Genomic DNA, 18,373 nt, shown 5'->3' with positions numbered 1-18,373 from the left:
TAGGTCGGGAAGGTTTTGTTTTTTATGCAGTCTGCACGCGAGAACCAAGGGCACGAGCACGGCACGCGGATGCACGGTCCATATGCCTGACGTACGAGAATGCCGCGGTCCGCTGCAGGTTTTTTTATTCTTTTTTTTTTTTCCGAGAGACAAGTGAGGTGAGCCTGGTGAGGCTCAGGTGAGGTATCAGGTGAGGTAAAGGGTAAAGGGTGAAGGGGGTTAAAGGGGGTGGTGTCTTAATCAACAATATACCGTCTAACTACCTCCTAGGGCATTAGATTTGATAGCGGAACTTAGACGCAACGTCGTCTCTTCCTCTCATATGTCGGTTCTGACCAGTCTCCAGTCCTGGTGCTGCTGCTGCTGCGACTATACTGACGAATATCCGCTATTTCACATTTCCATTCGCGCAGATCGCCGCAGAATATTGGTTCCTTTCCCCCCTTGCTTGCAGTCTCTCACTTTAGCGAGAGCTGCGAGACTAGTAGGGGGAGTATCCATTCGTCTACCCCACCAATGGCACCAACCAACATGGACTGTTATCGTCGTCGTCGTCGTCCCCGGACAAGTAAGCGAGAATCTCATGCGAGGTCGCCTACGCTCACTTTATTTCCCATTTTCTGCCGTCCTGTTCGGAAAACTACCTAGAAGAAGGTAGGTACCTAGGTACGGTACTTACTGTATAGCCCAAGGCATGTTTTTACGCTGAACCCCTGAATTATTGACAAGACATGGTGCCGTATATCAATGCTCATTGTACACGTTCGGCTCAAGTACGAGATTCATGTTCGAGCCGTACTATACTTGCGAGCATATTTGACTAATTATACGGACTATAGAATGATAATAAAGGAATCGTCGCCCTGCGAAACCATAAGACACTATAAGGCATTCCGTCCCTCCTTTTCAGCTCTTCGATTTCTAACTAACATGTATCACATCACTCGCTTCACGTTAGACTGTAGTGGTGCTGAAGGAGTGGTGACAATACAATAATACAATCAATGTACGAGGGAATCAGCATTGCCAGCTGAGGTGCAATACTAATTCTAATAGATAACGAGAGCAGACTTGAAACTCAGGGCAGCATGCTCTATATCACCTCACTTTCGATGCGGCGTGAGGAAGACTAAGACTCGCATCTACAAGTCCACAGACAATCATGCTATAAAAACTCGTTGGCATCCACTCTCCTGGCAATACTACGGCTCAGCCATTTTCTTCAACGGATTGCACTCCGTACTCTTTTTTTCTCTTTTTCTACCCGTCATCTTTCTTAATGAGAAATCCAACCTCGACATCCTCCGCCCTTTCGTCCGCACAATTATCCACATTCTCATCAAGCAAAGACCTCTTCTTCTTCCCATCCCAACCCCCCACCCACCATGGCGAATCCAAACCCCACCCTTCCTCCAACAAACAACACCCTCCAAACGAACAACGACAGTCATCAAGAAATCATCTACATCGGCACACGAAAATCACAACTTGCAATTGCACAAGCCGAAATGATAATCGCGCAACTGGAGACAGTTTCTCCTGGACCACAGTACAAAATGCAAGTGATTAGTACCATGGCCGACGAGAATCAGGTCAAGACGTTTTTGGATTTTAATTCGAAAAGTATTTGGACGGAGGAGTTGGAGGGGTTGTTGGTGGATGGGAAGGTGGATGTTGTTGTGCATTGTTTGAAAGGTAGAGTTGTTTTTTTATTTTTTTTTTGTGTTTTTTTTTCTTTTTTGACGAGTATGATGTTTTGTATATTGGCTCTGACTCTCTCTCTCTCTCTCCAAAGATATGCCCACCACCCTCCCCTCATCATGGTAAGGTTAATCCCACTCCATCTCCCTCCCAAAAGATCCAAAAGAAAAAAAAAAGAAAACACACATACTCATCAAACTACCAATCCAGCATCCTCAGCACAATCCCCCTTCGCGAAGATCCCCGAGACGTCCTCGTCATGAAACTCCACTCTCCCTATAACTCTCTCCACCAACTCCCCCCCGGATCCATCATCGGCACATCCTCCATTCGACGAAAAGCGCAAATCGCCCATTTTTACCCCCATTTAAAATGCGTCGAAATTCGAGGAAATCTACAGACACGACTGCGGAAACTCGATGATGTTGCAGCAGGAGATGATAAAAGCAGCAAGCAAAACTACGACTGTCTAATCCTCGCAGCCGCAGGTCTCAAACGGATTGGTTTAGAAGGACGGATTAGTGAATACTTGTCATCACAAAACAACACCACTACCAACACCAACAGCACCAACAGCGTCAAAGAAAACAAAATCCTCCACGCACCAGGCCAAGGAGCCCTCGGTCTCGAAATCCGCCACTCCGACCCACGAATCCTCAAATTATTATCTCCATTAAACCACTTCCCGACATTACTAACATGTAGTGCCGAAAGAAGTTTTTTGAAAGAGTTGAATGGGGGGTGTAGTGCACCTGTTGCAGTGGAAAGTTGTTGGGATGAAGAAACGGGGATGTTGGAGTTGAGGGGGCAGGTTTTGAGTGTTGTTGATGGTGATGATGAGGAGGAAAGGAAAAGGGAAAAGGAAATTGTGGAGGACAGGATTTGTGAGGTGGTGGGCACGGTTGAGGAGGCGGAGGGGGTGGGGGAGAAGCTTGCGAGGAGGTTGATTGGGTTGGGGGCAGATAGGATTCTTGGGAGGGTTGGATAGGGGGGGTTTTGATTTTTGTTGTATGGAGACTGTTGTTGAGTTGTTGGTATGGAATGACCTCGTATGGGCTACTCTGACAAAACAAAGGACAAGGAGACGGAGATAGAGATGGAGATGGAGATGGAGAAAGGCACTCGCAGCTGCGAAGCGCAGTAGTCCCCGTGCTAGATCCCGAGCGCAGAATTCTTACCAGAGTCCAATATTGGAGCGATACAGGGCAGCAAAGAGAGCTTGACAAGGCCTCCGGTTGTTCAATAGAGGAGGACTCCCGTAGCGAATTGAAAAAAAAAACATTAAAGCTGGGGTGTTCGAACTATTCTCATTGCCTATTTGGTAGTTTGGAGTTAAAGAAAGGTCCAAAGGTCTTATATAACCAGTTCTTCCTGAATACCCCTGCTGCTGTATTTGAATCGTGGTCGTAACGCACTATCTCCTTATGAGTCAGTAGGGAGCTCCAAAACAGCACAAGTAGTGTGCTGAGATGGCAAAATTTGCTCCCTTACCTATCGAACACCAGTTCAAACTACATCGATGCACCCGAGTTCGCCCATGTGAGGGCGCCCGGGGGTCCCTCATGCAAGACAACATGTCCTCCATCTTGCGTTGCACCGAAGAGAAGTTCTCTTCAGACTCCATCGCGAGATGATGAACTCGTTGCCCGGCATGAGGTACCTCCGGATCCCTCTCATCGGCGAACTTGGGTTCATCGGTGTCTATCAACAAGAATGTCGAGCTAGACAACGGAGCACCTAGTGGGGGGGGGATGGACGTTAGCTTATTGAGGGGGGCCGTCACTTTACCTAGTTGTCATCGGTTCCAGGGAGTTTGATGCCAACGGCGGTCATTGCGGCACTGACAATCGAGATGTCGCCTCCACAGTCTTGGTAGATGGCACCAAAGAAAGCCTCCAGACCGGTGGCGAGAGTGTTTGAACTCACAGCACCAAAGTGTCCGGGATTGAGGATCAAATGCTGGCCAAGTTCAATAAGTCGCGCAACCGTAGCCAAGTTGATATTGCTGACGTGCGACGAGTAAACCGAGTATTCGCCTAAGTATACGTGAGAAAATCGTCCAAATTTGCCTATGTGGCGTAGCGTAGCTTCTGTATACCTCGTGGTGCGCCAGTAGGATACCAGGCTGCTGCGATAGCAATCTTGAGAGCGGCATCCCCAACGATTGCCAGACGCTTGTTGGATCCGGCTCGGTAAAAGCCAGTCGTATCCATAGCCTCTGCAACTAATCCAAGATCCTGAATGGAGTAGCCGAAACGGTTTGTAATGAAGACTTTCGCCAGCTGAATTTGCGCTGCAGTGGCCATCTTGAGGGGGGTTTTCTTTGGGACTGTATACTGATGAAAGTAATGATGGAGAAGTTGGTGGATGTAGGAAAGAAAGAGAAAGTGAGAAAAGAGATGTTCTTATACTGATGCAGCTGACTGATTGCTCCTCCCCAGCCTCCCCGGCCTCCTGTAGCTATAGCCGGCAGGAATTACCCGGCTGCAGTGGCTGGCTGCAGTGGCTGGAGCCGAGTTATGCCTCTTTCGCTCCATACAGCGTGATTTGCTTCGATTGGCGGGTTGGAATAGGTGGAGGATTTCTGTGGCTGTTTAAAGGAGGGGATTCGCGAATGGGGGTGAATATTGGAAGATCTGACATGATGGGAAATTTTAAGGGAAATGTACTGGAGAGTGAGAGATTGGGTGAGTTGTGATGAGACTGTGAGGGAGGGAGGGAGGGAGGCGGAGCGGGCAAAGATTCTGTCTGTATCGTCACCCATCGCAGACCAGTCAACCAACCATTCGCGTTAGCTGTCTTGAAGGATCTTTGTGGGGATTATTATCATACCTGACTGCTGTAGTTCAATAGCCTGTGGAACATTGAGTGGAATGGGTAAGCACAGATGATGATATAACACACAAACATCCTACTTTATCCTATACCACATCATCATCATCCCTACCACAACTACCTATAGCCTCACGGCCGCGGCTTCATATAATGTCCCGGACTAGGCGGAACATCCCCCGTCTCCCAAAACACCATTTCACCACCCATTTCGAAATGAATCCTCCCGCCCGTGACCATCACCTCATCATGCTCGAACCAATTCCTGTCCCACAACTTCCCATTAATTTCCACACTGCGCACATAATAGCTTTTCTGATTATCCAAGCCATTCGCCGTGATGCGCAACGTCGCATTCCCATTCACCGTGACATTCATATCGTGGAACCACGGGCTGGAGAGGAGATAAATGGGTTGGGTGACGACGGGGTACATGCCCATCATTTGCCAAATCATCCAGGAATTCAGCGCGCCGGCGTCCGAGTTTCCGGGGACGCCGTAGAGGGCGTTTTTGAAGAATTGGTTGCTCAGCATGCGTGATTTTTGCACGCTTTTGGCTTGTTTGTTGATGTAGTTGTACTCGTAAGGCGTGGCAAAGTCGGGTTCGTTGCCAATGTTCATGAGCGTGTTGATGCCGGCGCCGTTGTCTCCGAGGTTCTGCTCCGATGTGTTGGGGAGGAAGATGTAGTCGAGTCGACGCTCGAATTCGGTTGCACCGCCCATGAATTCGATGAGCGTTTGCATGTCGTGTGGGATGGTGAAGGCGTATTCGAAGGGGGTGGCTTCGTAGGTGATTGCGTTCCAATTGCATCTACCACATTGTGCGGGATTGTAGTCGGTGAGATTGAATTCGCCATTGCTCAGTCGAGGCGCGAGAAAGCCGGTGAAGCTCTTGTGTGTGTGGTCGTGGGCCCAGATCGACTGCCAGTTCGCGCTTCGGTTGAGATACTTCTCTACGTCTTGTGGTGCCACTCCTTTGGCGACCTGGAACAGGCTGAAGTCGTTGAGCGCATATTCGACGGTCCTCGAAATGCAACGCGTACTGCGATCGAGCGAGACGTATCCGAGCTCGAGCCAATCCTTCAGGGCACCACGACCCTGTTGAATACCCGCGCTCTGGTCGACATACGAGAACGCGTTGTATGGCACGACTTCCGCATCTTTCACCATGGCTTGGTAGCCCTCGGTCCAGTTGATATTGGGCAGATTCTTGACGTAGGCATCAGCTAGGATGTTGTCGGCATCGCTACCACCTTGCACCAGACCATTGTAGTTTCCACTTCGTCCATCCGGCATATACCCGTCATACTTCCAGATATCGATGAGCCCACGAATCATGCTTTGGTAATACTCCGGTTGCAGAATATGGTACAACGACGTGGTGCACCGGAAGATGTCCCAAGCGCAGTAGTAGTCGTCCCAGGCATCTTCTGCATCCGACAATGGATTCTCTCCACGACGGTCGGACGGCATCAGATGTGTGAAGTACCTGGGGAAAGAAAACAAAGAAGTGGTCAGCTTAGAGTTGCAATGTGCAATCAGAAAATTGATGCTTACATGTGCGAGTAGAGTAGAATCAGATCAGTCCGATTCTGCGCATCGTCGACCGGCACTTGGATCTTGCTGAAAACATCTCGATTCCACTCCTCCACCGCTGCGGCGACGGTAACATTCAAGTCCCAGGAAGCGATTTCTTCATTCATGTTGAAGCATGCTTTTTCAGTAGATATAAAAGATATTCCAATGCGAGACTTGACGGTGCATGCACCTCCCCTCGGCCACACAAAGACTGCCCCTACACGGTCACTCAAAGGACCGCTCTCCTCTGTGTCGCGACCCCTAAACGTTGGATGTGGAATTGGCTCATCTGACAGAACATGTTGGCGCTGCACAGGTGCAGTATTCCGGCCACGAAACGTGTGTGCCTCCTCCGGAGGCTGCTCGAATTCGCCACAAAAGTAAGTAGTTGCTGGAGCACTGTTGCTGAAACCACCACCGTACGATCCCCAGCCCACATACTGCTTGCCACCGTTCTGTATCGTGATTGAACCTCCTGCATAGTACTGTGCAGTAATGGAGCCACCCGTATCGGGCAAGAAGTGCGACAGATCCACAAGAATGTATTTTTCGCCAGCTGGAAAGTCGTAAGAGATGATTCCACTATGCCGGGCGCCTGCCAATTCAAGTGTGACTCCATTCTCCAGCTGCGTGGAGTAGTAGCCCACACTTGCCGTGTCGTTGACAACAGTCCGTTGCTGCCAGTAGGTGGTGTTGTCGAGAATATTGACCGGTGCATCCAGAGTCGTCAACGGCATCTGTGAGATGATACCGTACTTCGGAGCGCCGCCTGTTCCACTCTCGTGCATCATGCTGACTCCGGTCACTAAACCTTGCGAAGTCCAACCGCCATTGATCGTTTGGGTCGTCAGGTTCAGTTCGTACGTATCGATCCCGACTTTTGCCATACCAAATGGCATAGCTCCGCCGACGAATATATCCCCTCCACCAGCTGCCAGGCCAGGCGTAGGGCCTTCGCCTCCGATGAATGGATTGACGTACTGAGCATAGTCGTGTTGAGCCCATGCGTGGCGAAAGAGCAATAGCATCCAAAACTGTATGCCTGCCATGCTTGCTATCATTGCATTAGCAGTTCGAACGAGATCGAAGTGACACGTCGAATGGGCCTGGTCGTCGGAGGACCATCACACCAGCTGCTGCAGTGTCACATGCGCTGCAACGTAACATTTCATTCATCGCAGTAGCGGCTAGTACAATATTTTAGATGAGGGGAAATGCACCAACTGTTGCGGTGCTTGGAGTGTACATGCCTGCAGGTGATGCATGTTCGCGGTCGCAACCGCAGTCTTCCATGCTCCGGTCACTAGGTTTGTAGATTAACGTTGGCCTTCGCCCTCCATTGACTTTGGAGCGTCGCCATTTGTGCATCATGTCCTGTGGTTGGCAAAGAGTGAGCCATACGCTGGGAGCAGTATCGTGCACCCCAGGCTCAGTATGTCAAGTCATCGTCGCCGCTATACCCGGTCTCTGCCCCAGGCCACCTAGAGATGTAGTAGAGTGAGTGTATGGGCACTATGAGAAAGCATGTTACCGGAGTCTTGGGCGACTCTTCCGTTTGCTTCTTCTCTCCATTCGCTACTGACCCAGTTTCTAGGCCCGCTTCGAGAATTCTAGACCGCAGCAAACCCCAGAGAGAGCAGTAATCTCATCTATCTAGGATGGAGGCTCTTTTCTCGGTAACGAGCTTTTCCAGTCCAGTCTATTCGTCCGTGGAAACGAGAATCCCAGGTCCATAATATTAATATATACATACATGTAGTCGAGTGTGGGGTATCCGCAAAGGCCAGGGAGAACCCGGAACGGATTTATTTCCGACCTTTCTTTCAGTGAGATGGAATAACGAATCCTCAGGCTCGAAGAAATTAGTTGTTACCGCTATACTCCATCTTCGCTCTCGGCTGCATAGATCGCAAAGGTTTCGAGAGAGACTTCCGCCTGCAAAGGTTCGCAAGGAATTCCACTGTGACTCCAGTTCTGAATTTGTAGTCAGGAATACCTTAGGCTTTCTTTCAAATGGTATCACCCGCTATATTTCGTTCTGCCATCCTGCGGATCTTGTGGTAGAGAGTAGGCTCCTCGTCCATCTGTGTCTCGATACCCGCTGGCCGATTCGCGTTGGGGATCCTACAACATCGCTTGCGTCTGCTATTGACATATGGATTGCCAAAGGGTACAAGGTAGCATTAGAATATACCACCTATGCTTAGGCATATGATCAGCTCGAGCTTCAGTGTTCTTTACAGAGAGGGCGAAATCGAAGCTGGCCCGTGCCAGGCTCTTGTTCGGTAATGCCGATCATCATCCTTCACACGGGCGAACGTCGACGAAATATATACATGCACGTCATGCGGTAGGAAATCTGCTGTACGACCATACCAGGCCAGGTACATGTATGGGGCTGAGAGCTCGAAGATGGTGGCAGCATGATGATTCCTCAAGGTGAGCTAGATGGAACGCGGGAGAGAGGGAGAGACAGAGAGAGAAAGAAAGAAAGAGAGAGGGAGCAACAAATCATACCACCGTAGCGCCAGACTCCAGCCGGCGCAATCCTACAGTACAGACAGAGTCATGACTGCGTCAGTGAGTCTGCAAGGCGCGAAGTACATACATGTACATCTAGTTCTGGTTCAAAGTTCAGCCGACAAAGATTGCTTAAGAGATAATTCACACAGCAACAAAATAATAGAATTATCCTCCCCTCCCTCTCTTCCACTCCTCTCAGCCATGCCGCGCAAACTCCTCCCTATGCCACCCTCCGAATGGCACATCTACTACGAGATCTGCAAAGCAGCTTTCCGTCCAGGAATCATGTCCGTCATGTTCCCCCACGGTATCAGCGCCCAAGACTCCGCGGTTAGCCTTGCGACCATGAAGCGAGCAGCAGAGAGATATCCCGGTCGCATACAGATTTACAAAGTCGTCGACACAGATTTACCCGATGACGATCCTTTGCAACAAGTGATTGGAGTGAGCAATTGGAGAATATATAACGAGGAGCGGACAGAGGAGGATTTTCACAGGGAAAAAGAGGAGAGTGAGAGGGATACGGCGGAGTTGGGTGATCCACCTGGGGTGAATTTGGCTGTGGTGCAGGATTTTCATGGCGTGGTGCAAGAATATAGGAGGAAGCATTTTGGAGGGAAGCCATATGTGCTGTTATATGTGCTTGCGACGCGACCAGACCAGGCCCGCAAAGGAGTCGGAGCGTTGTCTATGGAGTGGGGGTGTAAGAAGGCGGATGAATTGGGTCTACCAGCGTATCTGGAGGGCTCGCCCCAGGGAGTTGGACTGTACAAGAAGTGGGGATTTGAAGTAGTTGATGAATTGCCCTGGGATGCGACGAAATATGGCTACCCAGACCCGTTGAAGCATTTGTGTATGATGCGACATCCCCAGCAGAAGGAGGAGAAGTGAATAGCTGCCGATCGCTGCTTCTATCTGGGGCAGTCAGTCAGTCAGTCGTTCCAGTGGCCTCTCGTCTGTTTCGGACGAGGCGAAGAGCACCAGAGGACTGAGGCAGTAACTTGGGTGTACTACGTTCCAAGTACACAGAGCCGGCGCCTCTTCGCGTCTGTTTATCCGCCAAGGAGGATCCTAGTTCAAGCTCGACTTCAGACGTACAAGGCTCGAGTAGGTAATGTCGCCATGTTGGCCCTCCGTCTTCCATGAGGTTCAACTTCCTGACCAAACGTGCTGAGAGCAGCGTAGCTGATCCTATCTTACAGAGACGCTACGTACGATCTCGTCGAAGGACATGCATCGACACCGTCCGGGTGGTAGCATTCATAGCCACACTGACAATCAAGGCCAGCAAGGTATATGGATCGAGATGCTATAGCAACCGATGGAAAGTGCCGTCCAATGGCTTGATGCTCGCGCTCTAGAGGTGTCGAAGTGGAACAAGTTCGACGTAGAAGGTAGGGAAAGGTACGGTAGGGACATGCTACCTCCCCCATACCATCGCGTCTGCTACACAACCTCCACAGAGGACGTAGGTGGTCCCTCTCTCTTGCCCGAATGGAGATACCGCATTTACAGGCACCAGTGGCAATCACATGTGAACAGTCACATGTCAACGACGGGCAGCAGCAGCAGCCGTTCCGTTGTTTATACTGGGTGCTATGACACAACCGCCACATGTACGGGAGATGAGCTGGTGAGTCTCGGTGGGCCTGAAGGTCTGCAGGTTACCTGATGACCACCACCAAGCACAGCCTGCAGGCCGCAGGTACTGGAAGATGCCAGGAGGTCAGAGGTACGAGCACAAAGAAGCCAATGACAGGCGGAGCGGGAGTGTTCGCGTCGAGAGGCCGGTTGGGGTGGCTATTCAGGAGCAGATTGGATTGGTTCGTAGATGCTAGCTTTGTGCAAAACAAGACGTGGTTCGTTCTAACTTTTCCCAGTCTGTGGCGCCAACGCTGTTTCTGGTCCGGCGAGGAGCGCAACAGCACCACCTGCCCACTTGCCCACATCGCCATTTTGTGCCACTCCCGATCGTCCCTCGCGGTTGCGTCATTCTGGCCCTCTCATAAAGCCCACCACAATTCCATTCCACTGCCTCTCCTCTCCCACAAACAACACCATCTTACCCTCCACAACTCACATCTCAACCCTCAAACCACCAACCACCAACCACAGCACCTCCATCAACATGTCTGCACCAAACGCCAACGCACCAAACGAGGGCATCGTCGGCCAGATCGGTATGTTCTCTTCCCCCGCCGACACTGCTGTCAACCCCTCGTAGTGCCCCTCACTGACTCTCTTCTCTTCTCCTACAGCCAACTCTGTCTCCAACGCCGCCAACTACGTTGCCGAGACCGTCCAGGGCAAGACCGCTGAGGCATCGAAGGAGGCCAACAAGGAGCAGGCCAAGGGCAACACACCAAACTCCAGCATTGGTGACCGTGTCAGCGGAGCCACTGGCGCTATCAGCGACAAGCTTGACCAGACCAAGCACGAGGGTGCCGCTTCTGCCAACAAGCACTCCATCTAGATGCTTCGTTCCTTCGAAACCTATGATGGGATGAGATACGTGAGTCTACACATGCCGTCGTCGCCACGATTACTGCGCATCTGTTTCTAATGTCCTGCAGGGCTGCATTTTCAATTCCGCATGCTGAGCTTGCACACCTAGCATACATGACTTGCTATGAGTTGTCATCCTCGCGCTGAGAGAGAGGAGGATCGATCATGAGTTTACTTTGAGTAACATGAGAGAGATATAGCCAGCAAAAACAACATTTTTTGAAACTGTCAAACTTCCAGTACATACCCTTGTCCTTTCTCACCTTCTATGATGCATCCTTGCACGATTTCGCTCACTGTAGCGTTTGAGAAACCCAAGCACACTCAATATTGAAAAAACAACGCCTTCTCGTGACCATAGGTACTTAGTATGCAGCCAAGGTGAATCGATCTCAGAAAAAGCCGAGCAAGTCCGTGGAGTACGGAGGTAGGTGGAGAGCTTTGCCGTTCTCAAAGTCTGGTCCAGGTTCCTCCTTCATCATCGAGATCTCTCAACCAGCAACCAGCACAATTGTTTTTCCAGCTCTAGCTCGATGTGGCATTCATGCCGTTCTCGTGACGAAACTGCTGCTGGTCGTAGATTAGGTAAGGTAAGGTACATACATGTAAGGTACGTGTAAGGAGGTACTGTTTTCCCGTGTCCCTGTGTTCGACTTCCGACCTACTAGTGATAAAAACACAGATATACCTAGGACACGGGTCTGTCCAGCCAGTAACGATGGAGTGTCTAGGTAATGTAGGTATTGTGACAGCATCTGGATGGAGAAGATGGGAAATTCTGGAGTCGGAATCGGGTGGAATCGCGGATATCATACAGGTACCTTGGGTAGCATGACCACCACGATTCTATGTACATGATAAATTGAACCAACCAACTCTTCGGTCGTTTACTGACTATGTAGGGATTTTCGTTCTTTTTTTGCGCATCTCTTGATCCAATTGTAGAAGAAGACGAGAGGTGAGAAAAGACGTTCTTCTCATGCTCTTACTCCTCCTCCTCCTTTGGCGGATTTTATCAGATCAAGACAGTTCAAAGCCAAGCAGCAACGTATCCATCTACTGCTTCGCATTGATAATATCCACAAAAGCGGGCTTCAAGCTCGCACCACCGACCAAGAAACCATCAATATCCGCCTGCTTAGCCAACTCCTTGCAATTCTTGTCACTCACACTTCCACCGTAGATGATTCTCGTCTTCTCTGCCGCCTCGGCTCCCAACTCCTTTGCAATCCACTCCCGAATTCCCTTGTGCACCTCTTGAGCCTGCTCCGTCGTTGCAACTTTACCCGTTCCAATCGCCCAGACGGGCTCGTAGGCGACAACCACTTTGCTCCAATCTTTGACCGTGTCGGATACGGCTTTGAGTTGAGCCAATACCACATCCATGGTCTTGTTGCTTTCTCTTTGCTCCAACGTCTCTCCACAGCAGAGAATGACGCCCAGTCCTCCGTCGAGTGCGACTTTGGTCTTGCTTCCCACGAATTGGTTCGTCTCTTGGAGAATGACTCTGCGTTCCGAATGTCCGAGGATGGTCCAGGTGATGTTGCTGTCTTTGAGTTGTTCGACGGAGATTTCTCCCGTAAAGGCTCCGTTGGGCTTGTCAAAGACATTTTGGGCGGCCACTTCGATTCCGGGACGAAGGTGCTCGCGGGTGAGGAGGAGGTAGAGGGCTGGTGGAGCGATGACTACTTCGGTGGCTGGGTCGACTTTGGCAGCATTGAGGTGGGAGACAATGTCTTTGATTGTGTTGACGGAGCCGTTCCTGTTCGATAAGAGTTGTTTAGGTCACACAACACGAGGACTGTGGAGGTGGATGGATGGATGGTGACTTACATTTTGAAGTTGCCGCCGACGAAGAATTGGCGTGCCATGATTGCGGTGGATTGTGTGGGATTTGATGAGTTGGTTGGTCTGGTGAAAAGCAGTCAGTGTGCTTTGCTTGATCAATCTGGTGGTTGTGGTTGTGTTTGTTGTCGAGGAGAAAAGCAAGTCCAGAAAAAGCGCCGCTGGTGTGATGAGGGGCACTTGTCGGAGGGTTGAAGCCCCGCGGTAAACGTCAATTGAGTGGACGCCGAAGTCCCGCCTCACTCAGCTCACTGCACTCCTACAAAGGTACAGCTTCGGAAAATATCGGCTTCGCCTTGATACCATCAACTGAGGTCATATCTACTCATTCTTGACGGGACTGGGGGTAAGGTGTGCTGGGTATCTGATCTTGATCTGAACACACAATGGTCATGGTCATGGTCATGGTCATGCTCGTGGCCATACGATTCTTAATGACCTACCTGAGTGGAGGCTACTATTACATAGGTACATGCCGATCTGCTTGCGAAAGCCTGGCAATGCCACACTTGTCTGTGCCTCATAATGGATACAACACCCAACAGCAACAAAGAAGTAGCAGTAACACAAGTAAAAGGAAAACGGAGCCTCCCGAAATCCTGTCCGCCCATCGCGCGTTTTGCTGTGGTTCCGTCGGTGTATCATACAGTATTGTCGTTTGCGCGCGAGCCGGTACCTTACCCTTGAGGAGGTAATCCGACTCACCGTTAAAATGGACTTCTGAACTGAGCTGGCCGCTATGGGATCGAAGTGATGTGCAGGGTGTGTAAAGCACATCCCACCGAGTGCAGCTTGAGGCAACCTGCAAAGTGAGTGGCTGCCATGAGCTGCACCGATCAGTATACTTACCCTTGGGTGTGGAGTGGTTAGTGGGAAGAATCTTACCACGCTCCATGCTACCATTAGTAGCGTCGTCTTTGTCGTGAGTCATCGTAGCCCCCCTCGAATGGCCTCTTTGAGCCACTGCTGAAGTCTCGGTCTCGATCACGGTAGCCTCCACCTCCTCGGCGGTCGTCGCCTCCTCTTGGTGGGAGAGGCTCGAAGTTTGCATTGTCTCGTCCGCCGCCGCCTCTTGGTGGGCCACGGTCGTCTCGGCCTCCTCCGAATCCTCCTCCTTGACGTGGTCCGGATGGAGCGCCGTCTGGTCCTCCATATCCCACACCGCCGTACCCTCCACCTCCTCGGAAGCCGCCACCGCCGCCTCCGCGACCGCCTCGGAATCCACCTCCTCGACCGCCGCGATCGCCAAAGCCGCCTCGGAAACCTCCGCCACGGAAACCAGGACCTGGAGGTGGACCGCCAAAGCCCGGTGCAGCTCGTGGAGGAGCTCGCGTATAGTGCCGGCCACCAAGTCCACCGCCGAATCGGCGTGGGCGCCAGCCAGTGACAGTCCGGCCTCGTTCGACATCAACTAGAACCATACGGCCGCGGATCTGGAGTCGCTCACACTCTTTGTAGGCAGCTGGTAGAAAGTTAGCAGATGGACCAAGGCAATAGCTGACTGCTCACGTACCCTTCATATCCTTCTCGCGCTCAAATAAAATGAAAGCGTATCCTCGAGGCTTGCCCTTCGCTTTTTCGCTGCGATCCGTAACAATTCGCACTCTCTCAATGGGTCCAAAGCGTCCAAACTCCTTCTCAAGGTCCTTGGTGGTACAATCATAGGGGAGTCTGCCGACAAATAGTGTCTTGAATGCATCGCCACGGATGTTCTCATCCTCGCCAGGCTTGTACATCTCCTTGTGGCCTTCCTCGAGCAGCCATTTTTGTTTCGCTTGTTTCTCTATCATCATGCGGTCGCGCTTCTGCAGACCACACTCGGTGATGGTCTCAGTCTTGGCTTCTTCTACTTTCTGTTTGAGCGCAGGGACGAACTGGGCGACGCCGTCAATGCGATGTGTTCTGCGGTCTCCAGGCGCAAAATCGGCAGGTGGCATAAATCGGAGAGGCGGGCGCGGCTGGAACAGCGCCAGCAGGTTATGTGGGAGTCGGTCTGTCATGATTGGTTTTGATAAGTGCAAAGGCTATGAAGCCGGCGCGTTGGTAGAAGTTGTCGTCTTTGCGCTCTCCAGAGTCGTTGTCGTCCTGCGCGCGTGAATGGTGACTTTGATGCTCGTGCTGAGGCCACTCCACAAGTCAGCATAGAGTCGCGCTAGAGATGATTAGATGGTGCAAGTTGCGCGCTGGCAATGCGCGAGAGGATGATGTTTGTTGCGCTGGCAATGCGCGAGGGGATGATGTTTGTTGCCAGGCAGACACGCGATGAAGAAAGGAGGAGCTGGAGGCTCGAGTTCCTGCCAAGAGATTCCATCTTAACTTTACCATCGCAGCTTTTCCGAGTGTTCCCAATTCGCGAACATGACCTGGCCACTACAGGTACTGAGCAATACTTAGATACTGGCACTGGTTTTTGTTGCTACGTTTTGATGTATCGAGCATTTCATTCGATGTTGAAACAAGGATTTGTGATGGGCTAATCCAGCTGTCGTGGAAACCGACCGTGTTTCTGTTCATTATTGATATACCTCAGGCACCTACCTACCTGGTAGGTTTGCTCCCGGTGCAAGCTCTTTTGCCATGGGCATATATACCTTATGAGCCCAGTCTGGGCTCCGCACGGGATCATCATCTATATTGATATTGTGCTATCAGGCATCTGATATGCCTACTCAAGAGTACATGGTACTTCCATTATAGAACTGCACATCTCACAACATACAAGCTTGTCACAGTATGCCTTGAAACGTCGTGCGTTTCTGCGACCAATGGAACTACCAACCATTTGGAAGTAGAGACAGTGCCCGGCCGCAATCTTCATTTTCCTGGAGCCTCGCTGGTTCTCGCCTTTCCGCCAGTTTGACAAGTACATGTAGCTACGTCCAATCGCACGACTCCGCCGGCAGTTCATAGGAATGTTGTGATGATAAGATCAGCTAGCTCGCTTTCTACTAGAATTTGCGAGGAGCTGGCAGTCATTGATCCTTTGAAGGGATTCTGAGCCAGATAGTCTAGGAGTGAGGGGAAAGCCCATTCGGGGACAGTGTCTTTTCGAGGCTGCAATATTTCGACATGTGTGCCAAATGCAGACCTCTTGAGGCTCGGGCGTCATTCAGACATTTTCGGGAAGCTGATGCCGCGAAGCTGATGTTCGAGCAGGGCAACTTGTTCTGGAGATTGCGTCGATGTAGACCTGAGACTTTATGTGCTCGACGAAGGAGGGGCAATGAATGAAGAGGTCATCGTCTTGGAATGCTGATTGATGAGCAAATTGAGCCAACTCGGAAGAGCGCAGATATTGCAGATGACCTTCTTTCTCGAAATTTCCGGATTCGTACGAATTCTGCCTGTGAAAATGATGCCGATTGTGTTGATGGTCTTCTCGCGATACCTTATATGTAGCTGGCGGCTTCGTGTTGTTCAGATACCTTAAGATATTCATCAATCATCATGCACGTTGGATTTCTTAACCAAGCATTTGAACGCGTCGAGACGCGTCGAGACTTTCTTTCCAGGAAGAATTAATTCTGAGGCTCGCTCATGAGGTACCTATTTTTTTCGTGTAGCTTTGTGCATTATTTGTTATACCTGTTCAGGTACAGCTAAGGTAATGAAGTTGAAGTCGAGAAGGCGAAACCAGGATGACGACGCGGCCTGCGTGAACGTGTGCAGGGGCAAGTGTGGAGCTAGGCGCAGTAGGCGTAGGCGGAGGTTTCGATGAAGGGTCGTCCTTGGTCTTGTCGTTGAGAGCTGCCCGTGGCTGACTGGCTCCAGGACAACTTTTGGACAACTTTCCCAAACACTGCGCTGCAAGGGGCTGCCTCTATCAAACCGTCCCTTCGAACGCGCTGAAAGTGACTGCCATTGGATCCAGAACTAACATCACACGAGACGACACTGGCTTCGGCCACAGACCAAGCACCATGAACATCTTCCGTATCTTTGGTAAGGACGCGAGACGTGCGTGGTGGAAGTCGCGGATATGCTGCTGATTGAACACATAGGCGACTTGTCGCATCTGGCCTCCATCTTCATATTGCTTGCAAAGATGAAATCATCAAGCGTATGCGGCTGCAATTCTACCACTGTCGTGCGGATGTGATCGCTAAATGGCTGTTTACAGAGTGCATCCGGCATATCCTTCAAATCGCAATTCCTCTACCTGATGGTCTACATCACGAGATATCTTGGTCCGTCAGCGTATACAGCTTGCCATCCGCCAGACGAAACTGATCAGAGCTCACAGACCTACTATGGACGGACCCGACGCACAGCCTCTGGAACACGACCTTCAAAATCATCTTCATCGGCGCGCAGGGCTACACGATATACCTTATGCTCAACGACTACAAGCCAACACACGACCCAAATCAGGATACATTTAAGGTCGAATATTTGATTGGAGGAGCTGCGGTAATGGGCATACTGTTTCCATACAAATATGCGTTTACTGAGGTACGGAATACGCGGACCAAGAGTAGAAGAGATGGGCAGCGGAGCTGACATGGATCCTCAGATACTATGGGCATTCTCGATCTGGCTCGAATCTGTTGCGATTCTGCCACAGCTTTTCATGCTGCAAAGAACAGGTGAAGCGGAAACAATCACGACCCATTACCTGTTCGCATTGGGTGCCTACCGGGCGTTGTACATCCCAAATTGGATTTGGCGATTCTTCGCAGAAAACCACTACTGGGATCCTATCCCTGTGATCGCGGGCGTCATCCAGACAGTGCTCTACTCGGACTTCTTCTGGATCTACTACACAAAGTATGTATCGTCACGCATCTGGCTTCTTGGCTTGTCTTGCACATGGCTAACACAACACGCAGGATCCTACAAGGCAAAAGATTCAATCTACCTGTGTAGAACACGCGGACCGTGAAGAGATTCGATCAGCCTCTCCCCGCTCGAACCCTTTTCGATATGATTGTTGAACCGATCAAGTAGAAGCCGAGCAGAAAGAGCATGGGTGGCGCAAAATAATCGAAATTCGTTGTCCCGGCGGAAAGTACTCGAACGACTTGAATGATCTCCGCAACAAGCTTGTGGACAGAGTTGTGGAGTGCTTCTTACGGGCATGGCTCGACGCTAGAGGTCAGAGGTCAGAGAACATGTTGCATCACAAGTGTATGGAGTGCACAGATGTGAGCAAGAGTGACGAGGGGGAGGATTGGGTGCTACATGTATTGATTGATAAAAAGTTGATACCCCCAGACTCGTTGTATAGCAGCGAGACTACCTTACTCAATAATGCGCATCTGCTCAGTCTCACTTGCGTCTTGAGCCTGTTGAGCCTGTTGAACCTCTTGAGCTTCTTGATCCTCAGAGTTCGTTCTCAAAAAGATACAGGTACATGTACCATAAGGTACCTGTAGCTCGTCGGCCAAGC

The 18,373-nt window shown here is 50.7% G+C and overlaps 8 protein-coding genes across 8 annotated transcripts; 4 read left to right on the top strand and 4 right to left on the bottom strand.

The window, feature by feature from the left end:
- Window positions 1–1,385: 1,385 nt before the first annotated feature.
- On the top strand, window positions 1,386–2,689 carry SEPMUDRAFT_37075 (porphobilinogen deaminase; the record flags this gene model as incomplete). The annotated part of the gene is made up of 3 exons (XM_016908661.1): window positions 1,386–1,695; window positions 1,796–1,823; window positions 1,912–2,689. The coding sequence occupies 3 exons, from the start codon at window positions 1,386–1,388 to the stop codon at window positions 2,687–2,689; spliced, it is 1,116 nt and encodes a 371-aa protein (XP_016764129.1).
- An 800-nt stretch (window positions 2,690–3,489) lies between these two features.
- Window positions 3,490–4,007, bottom strand: SEPMUDRAFT_106183 (ribonuclease III; the record flags this gene model as incomplete). Its single annotated transcript, XM_016900619.1, has 2 exons — window positions 3,490–3,737; window positions 3,800–4,007. 2 exons carry the CDS (start codon window positions 4,005–4,007, stop codon window positions 3,490–3,492), a joined length of 456 nt encoding a protein of 151 aa, XP_016764128.1.
- Window positions 4,008–4,619: 612 nt separating this feature from the next.
- SEPMUDRAFT_154685 (glycoside hydrolase family 92 protein) lies at window positions 4,620–7,256 on the bottom strand. The gene is made up of 2 exons (XM_016907576.1): window positions 6,091–7,256; window positions 4,620–6,022 (listed from the first exon to the last, which is right to left on the bottom strand). The coding sequence occupies exons 1-2, from the start codon at window positions 7,170–7,172 to the stop codon at window positions 4,666–4,668; spliced, it is 2,439 nt and encodes an 812-aa protein (XP_016764127.1). The 5' UTR covers window positions 7,173–7,256; the 3' UTR covers window positions 4,620–4,665.
- Window positions 7,257–8,780: 1,524 nt separating this feature from the next.
- SEPMUDRAFT_147709 (uncharacterized protein) lies at window positions 8,781–11,374 on the top strand. Its single transcript, XM_016904474.1, has 5 exons — window positions 8,781–9,741; window positions 9,837–10,457; window positions 10,515–10,814; window positions 10,893–11,146; window positions 11,208–11,374. The coding sequence occupies exon 1, from the start codon at window positions 8,836–8,838 to the stop codon at window positions 9,523–9,525; it is 690 nt and encodes a 229-aa protein (XP_016764125.1). The 5' UTR covers window positions 8,781–8,835; the 3' UTR covers window positions 9,526–9,741; window positions 9,837–10,457; window positions 10,515–10,814; window positions 10,893–11,146; window positions 11,208–11,374.
- On the top strand, window positions 10,588–11,344 carry SEPMUDRAFT_124141 (uncharacterized protein). The gene is made up of 3 exons (XM_016901888.1): window positions 10,588–10,814; window positions 10,893–11,146; window positions 11,208–11,344. Exons 1-2 carry the CDS (start codon window positions 10,763–10,765, stop codon window positions 11,105–11,107), a joined length of 267 nt encoding a protein of 88 aa, XP_016764126.1. The 5' UTR covers window positions 10,588–10,762; the 3' UTR covers window positions 11,108–11,146; window positions 11,208–11,344.
- Window positions 11,375–11,929: 555 nt separating the features above from the next.
- SEPMUDRAFT_147704 (RNA-binding domain-containing protein) lies at window positions 11,930–15,165 on the bottom strand. Its single transcript, XM_016904473.1, has 3 exons — window positions 14,498–15,165; window positions 12,973–14,446; window positions 11,930–12,901 (listed from the first exon to the last, which is right to left on the bottom strand). The coding sequence occupies exons 1-2, from the start codon at window positions 14,982–14,984 to the stop codon at window positions 13,887–13,889; spliced, it is 1,047 nt and encodes a 348-aa protein (XP_016764123.1). The 5' UTR covers window positions 14,985–15,165; the 3' UTR covers window positions 11,930–12,901; window positions 12,973–13,886.
- SEPMUDRAFT_139641 (Triosephosphate isomerase) lies at window positions 12,196–13,010 on the bottom strand (the record flags this gene model as incomplete). The annotated part of the gene is made up of 2 exons (XM_016902911.1): window positions 12,196–12,901; window positions 12,973–13,010. 2 exons carry the CDS (start codon window positions 13,008–13,010, stop codon window positions 12,196–12,198), a joined length of 744 nt encoding a protein of 247 aa, XP_016764124.1.
- Window positions 15,166–16,794: 1,629 nt separating the features above from the next.
- SEPMUDRAFT_147703 (ER lumen protein retaining receptor) lies at window positions 16,795–18,220 on the top strand. The gene is made up of 6 exons (XM_016904472.1): window positions 16,795–16,926; window positions 16,986–17,044; window positions 17,105–17,171; window positions 17,228–17,436; window positions 17,498–17,751; window positions 17,814–18,220. Exons 1-6 carry the CDS (start codon window positions 16,905–16,907, stop codon window positions 17,848–17,850), a joined length of 648 nt encoding a protein of 215 aa, XP_016764122.1. The 5' UTR covers window positions 16,795–16,904; the 3' UTR covers window positions 17,851–18,220.
- The last annotated feature ends 153 nt before the right edge of the window (window positions 18,221–18,373 follow it).

Source organism: Sphaerulina musiva (assembly GCF_000320565.1).
Source record: "Sphaerulina musiva SO2202 unplaced genomic scaffold SEPMUscaffold_2, whole genome shotgun sequence".
NCBI lineage: Eukaryota > Fungi > Ascomycota > Dothideomycetes > Mycosphaerellales > Mycosphaerellaceae > Sphaerulina > Sphaerulina musiva.
This window is presented reverse-complemented; position numbering and strand designations above follow the sequence as displayed.